The sequence below is a fragment of the Mauremys mutica genome, chromosome 17, assembly GCF_020497125.1.
Source record: "Mauremys mutica isolate MM-2020 ecotype Southern chromosome 17, ASM2049712v1, whole genome shotgun sequence".
NCBI lineage: Eukaryota > Metazoa > Chordata > Testudines > Geoemydidae > Mauremys > Mauremys mutica.
The window spans coordinates 15992061-16006550 of NC_059088.1; the positions used below are offsets into that span (position 1 = coordinate 15992061).

General features: G+C 53.8%; 1 protein-coding gene across 1 annotated transcript in view; it reads left to right on the forward strand.

Annotated features, from left to right (window-relative positions):
• The window catches only part of LOC123351475 (IgGFc-binding protein-like), a 39774-nt gene extending 29071 nt beyond the window's left edge, over positions 1-10703 (forward strand). The window contains exons 14-21 of the mRNA XM_044990861.1: positions 542-1140; positions 1956-2520; positions 2895-3490; positions 4010-4580; positions 5075-5274; positions 7476-7856; positions 9259-9545; positions 10525-10703. Of these exons, the coding sequence (XP_044846796.1) occupies positions 542-1140; positions 1956-2520; positions 2895-3490; positions 4010-4580; positions 5075-5274; positions 7476-7856; positions 9259-9545; positions 10525-10534 (3209 nt within the window). The 3' untranslated portion in view covers positions 10535-10703. The remainder of the gene's footprint in view (positions 1-541; positions 1141-1955; positions 2521-2894; positions 3491-4009; positions 4581-5074; positions 5275-7475; positions 7857-9258; positions 9546-10524) is intronic.
• The last annotated feature ends 3787 nt before the right edge of the window (positions 10704-14490 follow it).

Here is a 14490-nt window from a genome sequence, read left to right on the forward strand (position 1 = left end):
AAACGAATGACTTCAAATATGGGGTTGTCAATATTGTGTAAGAGGGATGTAACTGAGGAACAGAAGAGAGGGATGGATTTGCTGGGTGGATTGGATGGAAGAGAGGGATGAATCAGAAAGAGATGGAAAGGTGAGATCCATCCAAAATACTACCTGGAAATACAGGATCTACTTAACCGCTTGACTTCAGTGGCACAGGTGCTGAGTCCTAGGCCATCTGGGGTGGGTGGGGCTTCCAGAGGAGGCCTTGACAAGTGAGGGCTAGTCTGCTCTGCGTGCACTTTGCAGATCTTCTTGGGTTTTCTATAAGCAGAGAGCATTTCCCTGCTCTCCCAGCTAGCAAACACCCTTCCCTAACTGGGTTGTTCCCCGTGCTGTGCTCCAGAGGTGGCCTTAGTGTGGCTGCTTGTACATCGGGCCTGTGATATAGAGGATGCCGATTGCACATTAGAATTTGTCTCTGGCTCTTGCTGCATCTAAGAAGGTGGTTGTAGTTCATTTCCTGTGTTGTTAAATCTCCCCCTCTCTGACCCCCTTCTAGTCCTGCCCTGCCCTGAGAACAGCCACTACGAGGCCTGTGGAAACGCCTGCCCAGCCAGCTGCTCTGACCGAACTGCCCCCTCCTCCTGCCAGGAGCCCTGCGTGGAGACCTGCCAGTGTGACAACGGTTATGTCCTGAGTGCCGGCCAGTGTGTCCCCGTGGGGAGCTGTGGCTGTGACTACAATGGCCGCTACTATAAACCCAACGAGGAGTTCTGGGCTGATGAGAACTGCCGCTCTCGGTGCAGATGTGACCCCAGCCTGGGCATGGTGGTTTGCCAGGAGACCAGCTGCAAAGCCAGTGAGAGATGCGCTGTTATCAACGGGGTCCGTGACTGCCACGCAATCAGCTACTCCACATGCACAGCCTCTGGGGACCCTCATTACACCACCTTTGACGGGAAAAAGTACGATTTCATGGGCACCTGCATCTACCAGCTGGCTGGGGTCTGCTCTGAGGACCCCACGCTCACCCCATTCAACATCAAGGTGGAGAATAACAACCGCGGCAGCAAGGCCGTGTCCTACACCAAAGCGGTGACCTTGGAGGTGTACGGCAGAAGCATCACTGTGAGCCAGCAATATCCCCGCAAGATCAAGGTAGGGACGGAGAGCCACAGGACTACTCGGGGAGCTGTGAGCAGGAACTCTTCCTGTTGATACATTGCCCCTGATTTCAGCCCCCACTGTAGAACCATGTCTTGTGTCCACTGTACACTGAGCTGGTGGGCGTATGGGAAGTAACCGAGTGCCCCTTTGTGAATATATAATGAATGATTTTCTCCTCCCTGTAAGTGCAGTTATGCCATTGTAACTCCTCTGCACTCAAACAACTTACTCATTTAGCTGGGGATTGGGCCCAATTGACTCCGGTGGAGCTATGGCCGATTCATGCCACTTTGATATCTGGCCCCATTGACTCCAGGGGAATCAACAGCCCTAAAAGCTTCCTCTGCTAAGGTGCTTGACCCTGATTTCTGTTGTGCTAAGGCCCTTTGCACTGCTCTGCCGGCCAAAGCTGAAATAAATTGCCCTTATCCCGCCCAAGAGGTGCGAAAGGGACTTAGTGTAACTGGGAATTCAGACCTTCACCATCCCTGATACGTCTTTTCTATACGAATAGCATCTTTGTGGACTGGGGGAGGGATAGCTCAGGGTTGTGAGTTCAATCCTTGAGGGGGCCATTTAGGGATCAGGGGCAAAAATCTGTCTGCGGATTGGTCCTGCTTTGAGCAGGGGGTTGGACTAGATACTTCCTGAGGTCCCTTTCTATGATTCTATCCTTCTACATTCTCTCAGGACTAGACCCCACCCCCTTGCAGATCCAGGGATAGAACCCAGGAGTTCTGGATCCCCACTCTCTGCTTGCAGTGTTCATTCAAAATTAACCCCCGGTCCTGCCACATCTGTTCCAGGTGGATGGAGTCTTCATGGACCTGCCGTTCTACCATGAGGAGAAGCTACAGGCCTACGTCAGTGGATCCCACATCGCCATCAAGACCGCCTTCGCCCTGACGGTGACCTTCGACGGGAGCAGCCTGGTCCGGGTCACCGTGCCCAACACCTACACCAACGCCCTCTGCGGCCTCTGTGGCAACAACAACCAAACTGCCAGTGACGACCTGACCATGAGGGACGGGAGCCGGGCGGCCAACGCCATCCAGTTTGCAGAGAGCTGGAAGGTGGGGGAGGTCCCTGGATGCTTGCCCAGTTGCACCAAGGACTGCCCAGTCTGCAGTGAGGCTCAGAGACAACCCTACAAGGGAGATGGGTACTGCGGGGTCATCACCAGAGGGGACGGGCCGTTCAGAGAGTGCCATGAGGACATCGACCCAGCCCCCTTCTTTGACGACTGCGTCTTTGATACCTGCCAGTACAAGGGTCACCGTGACGCTCTCTGCAGCGCGATCAGTGCCTATGTGACAGCCTGCCAGGCCAAGGGCATCCAGATAGGGCAGTGGAGATCGGCCTCATTCTGCAGTGAGTGTTGCTAATTGACTTCGCTTTATGTGTGTGTAGTGTGCATGTGCAGCGCCCTCTAGAGGGTGGGCTCAGAATGGGTCAGCCATGTGTCCTGACTCCCAGCCCACACTGCTTTAACCCTCTAGACATGACCGCCCTTTCACATCTGGGATACAACCCAGGAGATCTGACTCCCAGCCTCCCTGCTCTAACCACTAGGCCCCAATCCCCTCCCAGAACTAGGAATAGAACCCAGGAGTCCTGGCTCCCAACTCCACCAGAACAATCCTATTCTAAGTGATGTGAATTGAGAGAGATTTCCTTCAACTTACCTTTGCATTTCTTCTTTCTCTCGTCCCTATCTGCACGTTCGCTCTGATCTTCTCCTGCAGGTGCCACCTGCCCTCGTAACTCCCACTACGAGCTCTGTGGGAACAGCTGCCCTGCCACCTGCCATGGCCTCTCGGCACCGGACGGCTGTGATGCTCCCTGTGCTGAAGGGTGTTTCTGTGACGCCGGGTTCCTCCTGAGCGGAGACCGGTGCGTCCCCGTTGCGCAGTGCGGCTGTGTGCACCAGGGCAGGTACTACAGGAAGGGAGAGGAGTTCTACGCCAGTGCCTCCTGCCAGGAACGGTGCCGGTGCAAAGACAACGGGGTCGTCGAGTGCCAGGAGGCCTCCTGCGGAGCCAATGAGCAGTGCAGGGTGGAGAATGGAATCCTAGGCTGCCACGCCATGGGCTGCGGCAAATGTGTGGTGTCTGGTAATCGACACTATCTGACCTTTGATGGACGGGCCTTTGATTTCCAGGGCACTTGCACTTACAGCTTAGCCAGAGTGTGCAGCAGTGACGCTGGGCTGGCAAACTTCTCCGTGGTGGTAGAAAATGAGAGCTACGGTAATGGGCAAGTGTCAGTGGCACGGCTGGTGGTGGTCTCCGTTCATGGTTACACCGTCACCATGGAGAGGGGAATGAAGTGGAAAGTCACGGTAAGTCCCTCTTTGACATTTTTCTCATTGTAGCCTAGAGCAGTGGCTCCCAGCCTTTCCAGACTACTGTACCCCTTTCAGGAGTCTGATTTGTCTTGTGCACCCCCAGGTTTCACTCACTTAAGAACGACTCGCTTGCAAACTCAGGCATAAAAATACAAAAGTGTCACAGACACACTAGTACTGAAAAATCTCTCCCCTTTTTACCATAAAATGATAAAATAAATCATTTGGACTATAAATATTGTATGTACGTTTCAGTGTATAGTATAGAGAGCAATAGAAACAAGTCACTGTCTGTCTGAAGTTGTAGATTGTACTGACTTCACTAGTGTTTTTTATATAGGCTGTTGTAAAACTGGGCGAATATCTAGATGAGTTAATGGACCCGGTGGAAGACCTCTGCGTACCCCTGGTTGAGAACCACTAGCCTAGAGTGACTAACACTGTGTGTTGTAACCAGGACACAGCTGCTGAGTCCCCACTAGTGATGGGTGAATTTCCCTCTCATTGGCACAGGTGGACGGGGAGCTCTACACTCTCCCGCTGGCTATGAACGACGGGAAACTTCAGATCAACCAGGAGGGGAACAACATCATTGTCCAGTCTGCCTCTGGCCTCAAAGTCCTTTATGACACCTCCTATTATGTCCTAGTCTCCATCCCCAGCTCCTACAAGGGACACGTGTGCAGCTTGTGCAGCAACTTCAACGGTGACAAGAACGACGACTTCCTGCTGCCCAGTGGGAAGAGCACCCAGAACGCGGATGAGTTCGGGGCCTCCTGGAAGGTGCCTGTTGATGGTGCCACGTGCACCGATGGCTGTGGGGAAAGGTGCCCAGTCTGTGATGAAGCTCAGACAAAGCCGTACCAGGCTGACAGCTCCTGTGGGTTGATCAAAGCGACATCAGGTCCCTTTAAATACTGTCACTCGCTGGTCAGCCCTACTGAGTATTTCAACCATTGTCTCTATGACATGTGTGCTGCCAATGGAGCAAGAGAAATCCTCTGCCAGAGTGTCCAGGCCTACGTTGCTGCATGCCAGGTAGCTGGAGGCATAGTCAGTGCCTGGAGAACAGCCTCCTTCTGCCGTAAGTTTACAGAACAATCTACAGCCTGCTCTTATCTTCAGCTGTATTTGCAGCTAGTGATGTGGTATCACAATCTCTCTGCTTGTCAGATACCTTTGCGAGGAGTGAGTAGCTGGGTTGGGAGCATTCTGCAGGGGGTGGGATGGCTGAGGCAGGCCTGGTCTACACTACACCTAAAAATTAGATTGACGTAGCCACATCGCTCAGGGTTGTGAAAATTACACACCCTGCTGTGTGACATAGCTAGGTCGACCTAACTCCACTGTAGACACAGCTGTGTTGAGGGAGAATTCTTCCATTGACCGAGCTATCATATCTCAAAGAGGTAGATTAACTACATGGATGGGAGAGCCCCTTCAGTTGATGTGGGACGCATTTACACCAGGGTGCTACAGCAGAATAGCTGCAGTGCTGTAGCTGTGCCGCTGTAGCTGCTGTAGTGCAGACATAGCCTCAGTTTTTCATCCGTTTCTCATTCGCTTCTATCTCTCCAGCTTTCACCTGCCCAGCCAACAGCCACTACGAGCTGTGCACTAGATCCTGTGATTTCACATGTGCTGGCTTGTTCTCCCCTGCCCAGTGCACTGCGAAATGCTTTGAAGGCTGCCAGTGCGACGCCGGCTACGCATTCAATGGGGAAACGTGCACGTCCATGGAAGGATGCGGCTGCGTGCGTGACGGACGCTACATCAAGGTGGGTGCTGGGATATGAGTCGGCTGTCATCCTCGATGCTGTCATTTGGCATCGGATGCCCTTGTAGGTGTGGGATTGTCCCAGCTTCCCACTGGGAGTTACAGCGACTGGGTGTCTGTGCCCTTCAGTGCAGCGACACATAAAACCTACAGCTAGGTCCTGCCTTCAGTCACCCATGTGACTTCCGCTGCAGTCAGTGGCATTGGGTTAGAGGAGCATCCAAACACCTGCCCTGTGTGATCCTTGCATGTGGAAATGAAACTATGCCATGCGCTAGGGATTCATCACAGGAAAACCATGGGACTGGATGGAAAATGGGATATGGAGCCTTTCCCCACTAGAGGGCGCTGGGTCTGATCCGGCCCAGCGCTGGACACTGGCTGCCTTAGGGGTAGGGAAAGGGACATGTTCCCTTTCCCCTCTAGGGGGCTGCAGGTCTAATCCTGACCCCAGTTAGGGTAAGTGGCTGGCTTGGAGGATGGGGAATGGGACAGGTCCTTTCCTGTCTAGGAATTTCATAAACTTATCATGCTCCATCTTCAACCCAGTCAGGAAGCACTTCACACCACACACAGTCAACCTGTGGAAGTCAGCCAAGATGTTGCGAAGGCCAAAACTATACCTGGGTTCAACAAAAAAATAGATAAATTCAAGCAGGATAGGGACACCAATGGGTATTTGCCAAGATTTTCAGGGCCTCAACCCCATGCTCCGGGTTGTCTCTAACCCTCTGACTGCCAGAAGCTGGGAGTGGATGACAGGGGATGGATCATGCACTAATTGCCCTGTTCTGTTCATTCTCTCTCCAGCATCTGGCACTGGTCACTGCCAGAGACAGAGTATTGGGCTAGATGGACATTGGTCTGACCCACTATGGCCATTCTGATGTTCTCACTCGAGTTCAGTGGTTCTTTCAGCCCAGGTTGGCCGACCCATCCGGGGGTGGGGTGGGGTGGGGGTTGGGGTGGACCCTGGGTGCTGTTCACTCTCAGGCTGGTAACAGGCACTTTGCCATGAAGACACAGGCTAAATCACTGATGGCCCTCCTGTGCCACAATTCACAGGAAGAATTCCAGTGTCATGGACTCAGAGGGACTGGTCTATGCGCCAGCCTGTAACTAGTCCCTTGGGGTGACCCCTTTAGTGTGCCGGGCCCCAAGGACCCACACAGCTCCACAGGGGCAGGCCCATGGCCCCGTGAGTCCACAACTGGCCCTTTGGGCACCAGTGATCCCTTGTCTCTCCATGGCTCCCTGCAGCGAGTCCAGCCAAGCCGGACTCCTGTGGGAGTTTTGTTCCTATCTCTTCAGGGTGCAAAGCCCTCAGTGAGAATTTGCAGTGACACCAGGAGGACACCAGGAGGCCCTGGCTACAGCATCTGAAAGGCCTTGGGTTAGCACAGAGAAGCAAAGGTCACGGCAGAGTTCAGGCTGGCTAATGCCCGGGCTTCCTTCAGTCATGCTGCCGGACGAACCATGTCGCTTCCTTTCTTTGGCTCTGTCCCTTTGTCTCCATCCCAGGAGAGAGCCCCTGTGAGCTAAGCTCTTCACCCAGCCACCCAGCACCTTTCCCCTTCATTCTCCAGCTCAGGTCCTTTGCTCTGCTTCCTTGCAGCTAAATTCCCGTCTTTGGTAGTTGGTCAGTGCAGGTTTCCAATGGGTTCCCATTGTCTCTTCCAGACCCTCTGTTCACATGCCTAGACTTTATTCCATTTGTTAATGATTCTAGCCTCCAACCAGGTGGCTACATGAATCCAAAACCTCACCCCTTCCCTTTATACAGTACAAAGCGCCGAGGGAAACTGAGGCGCACATAGACCTGATAAAATATTACCAAAATTCCCACATTTATTGCAGCAGAAAGCACCACAGGATATGCCCCCAGAAGTCCCAGCAGCGCACATGGTGGAGCTCAGCACCAGGGGGGACAGAGTAATTTGGGTAGGGGTTTGCGGTGTGACTGCTCAGACCTGGGCTAGGCTACCCCAGAAAGATCTCCTAAGATAACTCTGCAGTAGACATACCTTTTGGGGCAGGGACTGTCTCTCACTATTTATACATACAGCACCCAGCGCAATAGGACCCTGACCTCGGCAGGTTACTGTAATTTAAATAATCAAAGGGAGCTCTGAGTTGATCCCATCCTGGGAATTTTCTTCTGCTGCTTTTCTGTAACAAAGTTGTTTGGGAATTTCCCTGCAGGCCGGGGAGAGCATCATCTCCGGCGCTTGCTCCGAGAAGTGCACCTGCCATGCCACAGGCGGGCTCGTCTGCGAGCCACACAGCTGCCCCAACAAAGAGATCTGTGCGCTCCAGGATGGGGTGCGCGGCTGCGTGAAGCAGGAAGGCCGGTGCACACTGCTCCCCGGAGCCCAGCTCACCTCCTTCGACGGCGCCTCTGGAGGAGATCTCCACAGTGGCGCTTACGAGCTGGCCTCTCTCTGCAACGACAGCGCCCCCTCCTGGTTTAGGGTGGTGGTGGACATCAGGGCATGCAGCGACGGAGCAACAATGGCTGGGACAACCGCCTACATTTTCTTCCGAGATGCTTTCATAGCTGTGAAAAGGAACAAGGAGACCTGGGTAAGAGGGGACCACGTTAGAACAGCCTGAGTCAAAGGGGCAGGAAGTTCATTCAGCTGCCACCAAAATGATGAAAAGACGAGAAATTACAGTGATGTTGATCCTAATCACTGGGGCTGATCTGGGCATCTCAAAGCTCAATTCATTCAGCCTCATGAAACCCCGGTGTTGACAGGATGTGGTGTACAGACTTGGGGGGATGACATGAGTTATTGATGAACAATTATTCAGTAGCAAAGACTGAATTAGAACCCAGGAGTCCTGAATTTCCCCTGTTCTAACCCACTAGAGCCCACTACCCTCCCAGAGCTGGGGCTGCAATCCAGGAGTCCTGACTCCCAGCCCCCCTCACCCCTGCTGTGTCCCACCTCAAAGGTTGGAGGAGATGCAGGGAACTGCTCTAGGAAGGGTCTCTGTGAACCAGTAGGTTCCCTGGGAGAGATCCCTCCGTTCACTGGGGCAGCTGTCCATTGTGGAAAAGACCCCCCGTTCATGGGGGGGACACTGTCCATTGGGGGGAGGCGAGATTGCCCCCTGGGGAGAGAGGGAGGAATCAGAGTCAGTATCATGGTGTCACATTCAGAACTCAGTAACCTGAACAGCTGTTTGCAGTGTTGTTGTAGGCGTGCTGGTCACAGGATATTAGAGAGACAAACTGGGTGAGGTGATACCTTGTGTTGGACCAATGTCTGTTGGTGGAAGGAAGGAGCTTGCGAGCTGTACATGCCTGAAGAAGAGCTCTGTGTAGCTTGAAAGCTTGTGCTGCTACCAACAGAAGCTGATCCCATAAAAGATATTAGCTCACCCACCTTGTCTCTCTCTTGAGTGCCTGCCGTCATTGATGCAAATAAGTGCAGGTATCATTAATCAAATATGTAAATTAAGGTATTAAACATTTGCATAAAATCTCTACAGTTCTTTTTGCACTAAGAAACACTGTTGCTCACAGGTCAATAACATTGAAATCAGGAGGGACTTTAGCCAATCAAGTTGCCTATGCAAATCAGTGCACCTTGATTGGGTATTGACAGAATTGGAAAAAGTTGCTCTCCAGAGCACTGTTTATTGATTGGCTTCTCAGTCAGTCATAGTGTTTTCTGCACCTCTCAGTCTAAGACTATTGGCTTTTGTTGTGCCCCATACGCTCTAGTCCCCATTGCCTTATAATGGGGCCCATAGTCACTAGACCCCATTGCTTTTTATTGTGACTCATAGACTCTAGATCCCCTTATCTGGTATTGGGGCCCATGGACTCTAGATCCCATAGCCTTAGGATGGGGCCTATAGACTCTAGATCCTGTTGCCATGTAACGTGGCCTATGGACTCTAGTTCAGCTCCTGGCCTATTTCATTCACCTCCACATTCCCCAGCTCTCCTCTGACCTATGTCTCTGTGTTCCAGGTGAACGGGCGCCTGGTGCAGCTGCCAGTGAACGTCTCCGATGCCGTGTCTGTGAGCAGGTCTCAGGGCGGCGTGGCCGTGGTCCAGGCCTCGGGGATGCAGGTTCTGTTCAGCCCCAGTGGGGGGGTGACGGTGAGAGTCAGCGAGAGCCTGGCTAACAAGCTGTGCGCGTCCTGTGGGAACTTCAATGGCGACGTCTCCGACGACCTGCAGTTGCCCAGCGGGAAGGTCGCAGGAAACATTGCTGAGGTCATCGATGCCTGGAAGGCCAGAGACTTCTCCGGGTGGTGAGTGGCTCTGCAGATGCTGCCCTTTCCATGATCTTTCTATGATGGTCTATAGGTACCTCCCTGGGGAGGAAAGTGGTTGAAATTCCCTGGCTTGTGCTGACTAGATGATCTAGTCCAGGGGTGGGCAAACCACGGCCCACGGGCCGGATCCGGCCCCTCAGGGCTTTGGATCCAGCCCGTGGGATTGCCCCCCGTGGTGCTGCAGGCCCCACACCGGTCTCAGAAGCGGCCGGCACCACTTCTCTGCAGCCCCCCAGGGGCGGGGGGGGGGCAGAGGGCTCCATGTGTTGCCCTTGCCGCCAGGCACTGCCTCCCGCAGCTCTCATTGGTTGGGAACGGGGAACCATGGCCAATGGGAGCTTTGGAGGAGGTACCTGGAGGCGCAGCAAGGGCAGCGCATGCGGAGCCCTCCACCCCCCTTCCCCCAGGGGCCACAGCGCTTTCCGGAACGGCGCAGCGTGGGGCCAGGGCAGGCGTGCAGGGAGCCTGCCCTGGCCCCGGTTCGCACCGCTGCCACCCCAGAGCCGCTTTAGGTAAGTGGCACGGGCCGGAGCCCGAACCCCTCCTGCACCCTGCCCCCCAACTCCCTGTCCTAAGCCCTCTGCCTGCACCTCCCACCCCTCCTGCACCCCTACCCCCTGCCCTGAGCCCCCTCTCGCACTCGGCACCCCTCCTGCACGCCAACCCCCTTCCGAGCTCCCTCATATGCCCTGCACCCCTCCTCTGCCCTAATCCCTTGCCCTGAGCCCCTTCCTGCACACCACACCCCCTCCCACATCCCATACTCCCTCTTACACCCCAACCCCCGCCCCGGCCCTGCATACAATTTCCCCACCCAGATGTGGCCCTCGGCCCAAAAAGTTTGCCCACCCCTGATTTAGTCCCTTCTGGCCTTAAAATCTATGAATCAATTGCAAAGGAATTTTCCCAGTCCTGAAGGAGGCTGACTAACTCCTCTCCTGTTTTTGTCTTTTAGTGACGTCTAAACAAAATCCTGGCTGCTGAAGTATCTTCCCTCCCTGGAGTGAACCCCGCTGCCATCTTAACTAGGAATTGCTCATAGGGCCATAACTGTAGCCCTCGTGACTTTCTGTGTCCTCTAGGGTATTTAATGAGGAAAAAGACTTTGTTCTGATTGTCAATAAAAACAAATAAACCTGCGGATATGTGAAGCAATAAATTCATTTTTGCAAACTTCATCCTGTGATTTTATTATAGCAGCCTGTTTCTTTCTATCTTAAGGTAATTTCCTGACTCAGAGGAAGAGAACAAGACAGTCTTTTTGTTCCGTGTCTGTACAGCGCTGAGCACAATAGAGTGAAATTGCCATACAAATAGTTAACAATAATAATAGTGCATCCTGCTACTAAAACTTGTTAGTGTAAGCAGAGTCAGGATGAGCTCTACCCTGACATCTGGTGGTAGATTATGGGGAGTGCAGAAAGAAGTTTCAAGTATTTGCATTAGCATTTCAGTTATTTGCATTGACACTCCCACCCCACTTAACATACCGCACAGCAGCCTGGGATGGTTATTTTCACAGCTATGGGAGCCCCAATTTCGTTGTTATTGGGGCAGGAGCAATAAAATGTTGTCATCCCGATTAAGTAAATGAGGAACTACAAAACTGTCTTATGATAGAGGGTTTCATTGTCAACTAAATAGCACTTGCTAGACAAGGGACATGGGTTCCAAAACCCAGTCAAGGGAGAGAGGCTGGGGACAGATATCTGTACTTGGTGCCATAAGCTCCTTGTGTGAGCCAGAAGCACCAGTTCCACCTATGCCTCTCTCCACTGTGGAATGTCAGAGTTAATTTTTTGATTCCCTTAAGAGTCTAGATACAGGTTACTGAGCTGAACTCACTGGCACTGGGGCTCCCCTACTATGAGCTGGAATCACTAAGAGCTGAAATCACTGAAGAGCTGGACTTGCTGAGCTGAGAGCACTGAGTACTGTGCTAATGAGTGGGGGAGCCTGAAGCAATACCATGGAGCAGAGCAGCTGGCAGAGCGGAGTGGAGCAGTTTGTGCAGCCACTGGGTGAGTGGAGCCAAGCAGCTCGCGAGGACGGCTGGAGTGGCTCACAGGACAGCTGGTGGACCAGAGCAGCCCACAGAGCAAGCGGAGCTGAGCTGTTTGTGGGGACGACTAGTGGAAGCAGAACCCCACGAAGAGGCAGGGCACTTGGCCCTGAAACCACGTAAGGTGCCCCTTTCTACCCAGGCTGGGGAGGGGGACCTCTGCAGAGAGACTCTTGAACTCTGGGGCTGCACTGACCCGGGACAGAGACTTTTGGATTGTGGGACTTTTGGGACTGTGGGTGATTTGGGGGTTGCTGGACTCAAGGGCCCAGAGAGAAGGGCACGGCCCAATTTGCTGGGGTGGATCTTTGCTCACGGTTTGACCTATGAACTCTAGCTGAGGTATTTTCCCAATTTAATGCTTGTTGTTTATCATGTAATTAAAACTTTTCTGCTACACCAAGACTCTGTGCTTGCGAGAGGGGAAGTATTGCCTCCTCGAGGCGCCCGGGGTGTGTGTAAGATTTTCCCAGGTCACTGGGTGGGGGCTCAAGCTGGTTTTGCATTATGTTGTGGGGAAGGGACCCCTATGTATTGAACCTGGCCCTTGCTGCTATCGTTTCAGCCCAGCAGAAGGGTTACATTAGTAAGGATGAAGCTTTATCCCATGAGCTAGAGAAGTCTGTGTCTCTCGAATGGATGGTCCTGAGTTGTATTCCCCATGATAGCTGCTGTGTCTGTGTTTGTGTTACACTGGCCTTGGGGGGGGGGAAGATAACAGGTGGGCAGGAGTTAATAAGCTGGCTACATCATTGGGGCAGAGTTGGAGAGATTTCAGCAAAGAGCTACAAGGATGCCTGAAGAACAGGGCCAATAGAGCAAGACTTAATAATTGGAGATATACCAATCTCCTAGAACTGGAAGGGACCTTGAAAGGTCATTGAGTCCAGCCCCCTGCCTTCACTAGCAGGGCCAAGTACTGATTTTTGCCCCAAATCCCTAAGTGGCCCCCCTCAAGGAGTGAACTCACAACTCTGGGTTTAGAAGGCCAATGCTCAATCCACTGAGCTATGCCTCCCCAACCATACCACACCACATCACACCACACCACACAGGGACTTAAGGAGCTCAATCTTCATAAAAAAGGTTAGATTATTTTACCTCTTTATGTGGCACTGATGGAACCACAGCTGGAATCCTGTCTCCAGTTCTGGTGTCTACAGTTCAGGAAAGATGTTGATAAATTGGAGAGACGTTCAGAAGAGACATTTGAGAATGAAAGGAATAGAAAACATGCTTTTATAATGAGAGACTCCAGCAGCTGTCTATTTAGTAGAACAAAGAGAAGATTAAAGGGTGATTTGATCCAAGTCTATAAGTACTGTGACAAACCTAGACCAGTGGGGTCCAGGAGTCTGGTCCTATTAGTATCCAGGAAGTGGGCGGGCAAAGCCCGCCCACTGCTAAAGGACCTCCCCCCAGCCTAAGGGGAGGATCCACAGATCCGGGACACTAATTACGTGGGACAACCAATGAAAAAAAAAACAGGAGCGGGAGTGAGGTCATAGGGCTAAACGAAGGGAACCAGATGGGGACACCGAGCAGAGAACCCCGGACAACGCCCACTGTTCCTCGAAGGCGTCAAGGGAGCCAGTGGACGCCGCCCAGAGGAACTCTGCCCGGATACGTGAACGGACGGAGGAGCGGAAATAGGCCCCACAGTCGCAGGAAATCCCGTCGACCAACCTCCTCTCCCTGGTTTTATAGATGGCCAGTTTGGCCAGGGCTAAGAGGAGGTTGACAAGGAGAGCCCGCGACTTCTTGGGGCCACGGATGGGGAGTGCATAGATAAACAAGTGAGGGGAAAAGTGCAACCAAAAACGCAATAGGAGATCCAAGAGGAGCCGGAACAGGGGCTGCAACCTGGCGCACTCTAAATAAACATGCACCAGGGTCTCCTTCACGCCGCAAAAGGGGCAGGTGTTGGGGACAGGGGTAAACCGTGCCAAGTACACGCCCGTGCTCACGGCCCCGTGAAGGAGCCGCCAACTGACATCCCCGGCGGGCCTCGGGACTAGGGCAGAATACAGGCTGGCCCACCGGGGCTCCTCACCCTCGAGAGGTGGCAGGAGGTCCCGCCATTTCGTATCGGGGCGGGACGCGAGGGTGAGGTAGTGAAGCGTGTGGAGCACGAGCGCGTACAGATGTTTTCTTGGTGCGGTCTGGAACAGAACCGGCTGCAGATCGGGCAGCCGGCTCGCAGTGAAAGGGCGAAGGGGGTGATTGGGTCCACGGGGCAGGGGCCCGATAAAAAGATCCACAGGGCCCGGGGTGGAAGGTGGGCGGGGCGTGCCCTCTCGCAGGACCCGGTCGAGGTAAACCTGAGCAGCGGGCAGTAAAGCGGCCTTCACCTCCTGAAGTACGCGCCGGGGGGTACGAGGGCTGGAGAGCCCCATGCGCTGAGCGAGCGTCAGGGGATCCAGCCAGTCTCCCCGGTCGTAGTCCAGGAGGTCTCCGACCCTGGTGACTCCTGCCAAGGCCAGCCTCTGGTGCACCGCGGGGGACTCCGCCACCTGCACACGGAGCTGGGGGTTATGTAGCAGGGGCTCCGCGAGGAGATCAACCCCCACGGTGGCCGCCACGGACCTGGTCGTTGAAAAGAGCTTCCAGGTCCGGAGGAGGTCTTGGTAGAAGACCGGCAGCCCAGAGAGGTCTCGCAGAAGACTTCTCGGATGGAGATAAAAGAGCTGCCGGTCGTATTGGAGCCCTCGGAAGCGGCGGAGGAAGGTGTGCGCCAATACGCTCCACGCCGGACTACCCGTACCATACAGGAGTCTCTGCAGGGCCTGGAGGCGGAAGACGTGGACCTGAGTGCGCAGGCACTTCAGGCCCTGCCCCCCCTCCTCCAGGGGCAGGTGG